The sequence below is a fragment of the Musca vetustissima genome, unplaced genomic scaffold (genome assembly GCF_032173495.1).
Source record: "Musca vetustissima isolate MV318-11 ecotype Yass unplaced genomic scaffold, APGP_CSIRO_Mvet_v1 utg2433, whole genome shotgun sequence".
NCBI lineage: Eukaryota > Metazoa > Arthropoda > Insecta > Diptera > Muscidae > Musca > Musca vetustissima.
The window spans coordinates 15,783-19,978 of NW_026885866.1; the positions used below are offsets into that span (position 1 = coordinate 15,783).

The 4,196-nt window shown below is 40.9% G+C and overlaps 1 protein-coding gene across 1 annotated transcript; it reads left to right on the forward strand.

The window, feature by feature from the left end:
• Positions 1-2,105: 2,105 nt before the first annotated feature.
• LOC133333161 (membrane-bound alkaline phosphatase-like) lies at positions 2,106-3,673 on the forward strand. The gene is made up of 2 exons (XM_061541491.1): positions 2,106-3,251; positions 3,314-3,673. The coding sequence occupies exons 1-2, from the start codon at positions 2,106-2,108 to the stop codon at positions 3,650-3,652; spliced, it is 1,485 nt and encodes a 494-aa protein (XP_061397475.1). The 3' UTR covers positions 3,653-3,673.
• The last annotated feature ends 523 nt before the right edge of the window (positions 3,674-4,196 follow it).

Sequence of the window (4,196 nt, forward strand, 5' to 3'; positions counted from 1 at the left end):
AAAGAAGGAAACCTGGTGACAGATACAAACAGCGTGCTGAGGATCTGGAAGGAGCATTTTTAAAAACTTCTGGTATCAAATAATAGCGGTGAAGAGGATACCCAAAACCAATAAGAGATGACGGTATATATTGTATACCACCTAGCCAAGATGATGTCAGAGTTGCAATTAATCGGCTGAAGAACTATAAAGCAGCAGGTGTCGATGGATTACCAGCCGAACTATTCCGGTAGTCACATACTGGTCAGGAATATGCACAAGCTGATTAATAACATTTGGTTAGAGGAATGCATACCCAATGATTGGAACCTCAGCATCATGTGTCCCGTGCTAGAAAGGAGACAAGACGATATGTGCCAAATATTCAGGAATTAGTCTCCTCCCCAACGCATATAAAGTGCTATCTAGGTTGCTGTGTGAACGACCGAAGCCAATGGTAAATGACATTATTGGACCACATAAATGCGGCTTCGGGCATGGCAATTCCACCACTGACCAGATTTTCACTCCGCGCCATATCCTGGAAAAGGCCTTACGAAAAACACATCGACATATTTCACCTATTCGTCGACTATAAAGCCGCATTCGACAGCCCAATCTGTTCAGAGGTGTTTAATGCCATGTATGCGTTCGGCATTCCTTCAAAATTAATACGGTTATGCAGGATAACTTTGCGTGACACAAGGTCAGCAGTTAAAGTTGGAAAGGACCTCTCGGAACCCTTCAATGCCGAACTAGGATTCATACAAGGTGACAGTTTGTCGTGTGTCCTGTTTAACATTATGCTGGAAAAGATCATTCGAGATTCAAATGTGAACAGAAATGACACTCTGTACACCAAACAACACATGTTACTCGCCTACGCCGACGACATCGACATAATTGGTCGAACACTGAGTGCGGTAACAGCCACCTTTGAACGAATTGCAAAAGTGGGACTGGAAGTAAATGGCGAGAAGACCAAGCTGATGGTATCAACGCGCAAAACGTACAGTAACTCGGACCAACTGTGGAACAGCTTCGAGTTACTGAACGAATTTTTATACTACGGTACCGCCATAAACAAAACTAATGACATCAGATTTGCTATTATGGTATGCGTAAGTAACTCAAAACCAAGAACACCTCTCGCCAGAGAAAACTCGCGCTCTACAAGACGCTGATATTACCAGTGCTGTTGTATGGATCTGAAGTATAGGTACTGGCGCAGTCAGATGTGGCAGCTCTTGGAGTGTTTGTGAGAAAAATTCTTCGGATGATATATGGACCGATCTGCATGAGCTATACCATCTATTCTCGAACATCGACATAGACAGACGGATCGATTTGCGTCAACGTAGTCGCCGACTAGGTCTTGTTGTGGGTTGGATGAGGATACCCCAGGGTATATAAAAGCGAGCCAAGTGATGGTTCACGCAAAAGGGAAAGGCAACGAATCAGATGGAAAGATCAAGATCTTTTTTTCAAGCTAGGATTATGGATCAACTGTTCTGTCACATGCCAGCTAAATAAGTAAGTACCAGTTAACCTTTATACAGCGAGCGGTGATGTGTGTGATTTTCTATAGAAATTCAATGTTTTCGCACCTAAAACTACATTCTGTTATTCTAGATATTTAGATATATTATAACAGCTATATAGTGATTTCAGACCTTAGATAATATGTTGGTGTGCTATAATTATTGCCACTAATGTATACAAAATAAATCACGTGTCAATCAACCGATAATATTTTCTTGCTTTCTTTGTCTACCATTTACAATTTATTCTTCATTATTGTCGGGATAATTAAATTATACTGCTTAGGCCAGCAATAATCAATAAATCGATACCTTGTCTTTTTTAGAACAAATAACAACATGTTGTTTACAATTGTGTTTTATTAGTTATTAATCTTATCGTTTGGCATCGATTAAAGAATGTCGAATTTTTAATCAAATCGAGCTAATCTGCTGCAAAAGCTTGAGGTGATAAATTCAGTTCATTTTCATCCGCCAGAATTAACGCCTCTCGCAATGCGGACAATAGCGGCAGGATTTTCTCTATGCCTACTCTTGGGTCTTTGTGTTCTAAACAGCCATGGTTTACCCTCCTCCCCATGTAACATGGATGATGAGGAGTGTCGTGATCGTTTAATGCATCCTGATTTACCAGTAGATCCTAACCATAAATCAAGAGCCCTTGACGGAGAAAAGGAATCCGATTATTGGCTGAATCAAGGCAAACAATTTGTGGAGACTAAAATTAAGACCCCCTTGAATACAAAGAAGGCGAAAAATGTGATTATGTTCTTGGGGGATGGTATGGGTCTGACCACCACGGCTGCAGCCCGCAATTTAATTGGAGGTGAGCATGCTGAATTGTCTTTTGAGAAATTCCCACATGTGGGTTTGGCCAAGACCTATGCTGTGGATAAAATTGTACCCGATTCGGCTAATACCGCCACTGCTTATTTGTGTGGTGTTAAGGCCATGTATGGCACCCTGGGTGTCAATGGCAGGGTGGAACGTGAAGATTGCCAAACAATGTTGGATAAAAGTACCCATGTCACCTCCATTGCTCAGTGGGCTATTGATGCTGGTAAATCCGCAGGTGTGGTGACAACAACCCGAGTGACACATGCCTCACCGGCTGGTGCCTATGCTCACATTGCCGAGCGGGATTGGGAAAATGATTTCGAGGTGAAGCAGTCATGTGGTCGAACCTCGAACATTGATGATATTGCCCTGCAACTGATTCATGGTGAGACGGGTAGTAAATTCAAAATTATGATGGGTGGTGGTAAGCACCACTTCGTGGACTCATCGCTCTACAGCAAAGGAAAGCGATCCGATGGTCGTAATCTAATTGAGGAATATAAGGCCCAAAACCCACGCAATGCCTATGTGGAGACCAAGGAGGAATTGGCCAAATTAAATTTGAAAGAAGTGGATCGTATCTTGGGTTTGTTCCATGATTCCCATTTGGAATTCCGTTTGGATACAGATGAAAATGCCACTCAACCTACCTTGGAGGAAATGACCCGGCGTACCATTGAATTTTTGAGTCAGGATGAAAATGGCTACTTTGTGTTCATTGAGGGTGGACGCATTGATTCGGCACATCATGATAATACACCGCGGAAGGCTTTGGATGAAACCATTGAATTTTCCAAGGCCATACAATTGGCCAGGGAAATGACCAATGAAGAGGATACATTGATTGTGGTGACTGCTGATCATTCACATGCTTTTACCTATGGTGGTTATCCGGTAAGATAACAAAAGGGTTAACCAGGAAATTTTTAATAATTTTATAATTTTTTTCTTTTCAGTACCGTGGTAGTGACATTTTTGCCAGTTCCCCCACAAAACCGGACGATAAAACTCCCATGATGGTGTTAGGCTATTCCAATGGGCCTGGTCATACGAAATTCTATGATTCGAAAAATGGTGTTCGCCATGACCCCACAACGTTGATGACTGGCAAGGCCAATGATGAATATCCTGCCACATTCCCTCGTGATTCGGAAACACATGGTGGTGAAGATGTTGCCGTTTATGCTTCTGGACCTTGGTCACATCTATTTACCGGTGTTTATGAACAAAATGCCATTCCCCATATGATGGCCTATGCCCTGTGTGTGGGTAATGGCCTGAAGGCATGCGATTAGATTAGAATTTAATTATAGACTGATTAAGATAGCCGTAGTTTAAGATCTGAATTATTAGATGTTATAAATATTTGTTGGAGAATTTTATGATGTACGAAAAAAACATTTGGTTATTTTGGGAAATATTTTTGGTGTCGTCAGAGATCGTTTGATAAGAGATTATGGAATGGGCCAGAATGTTTGAAATATTTGCCGTATGTCTAATGAGGGCATACACACTTTGATACGACAAAAATGTGACCCATAAAAATATTGGGTTTTGACCCCATGTTCCTTCAATTTTAAAATGTCCTTCCGTCTATTTATTTGGTGCGCACAAATTTTGCATATCGTCTTGCACACGTATAACAACTTCAAATATGAATAATACCGGTCAATCCCTTCTGGTACCTTCCCCACAAAATTATTCAAATTTTGAGCAAACCTGTATAATGATTGAAAGTGCTACCCATCGGTCCACTCCTTCTAGTAATTCCTCCAAAAAGTGTCAACATTAAAAAAATATATATTAAATTATAATTATTTATTTTTAGCACAATTTTGA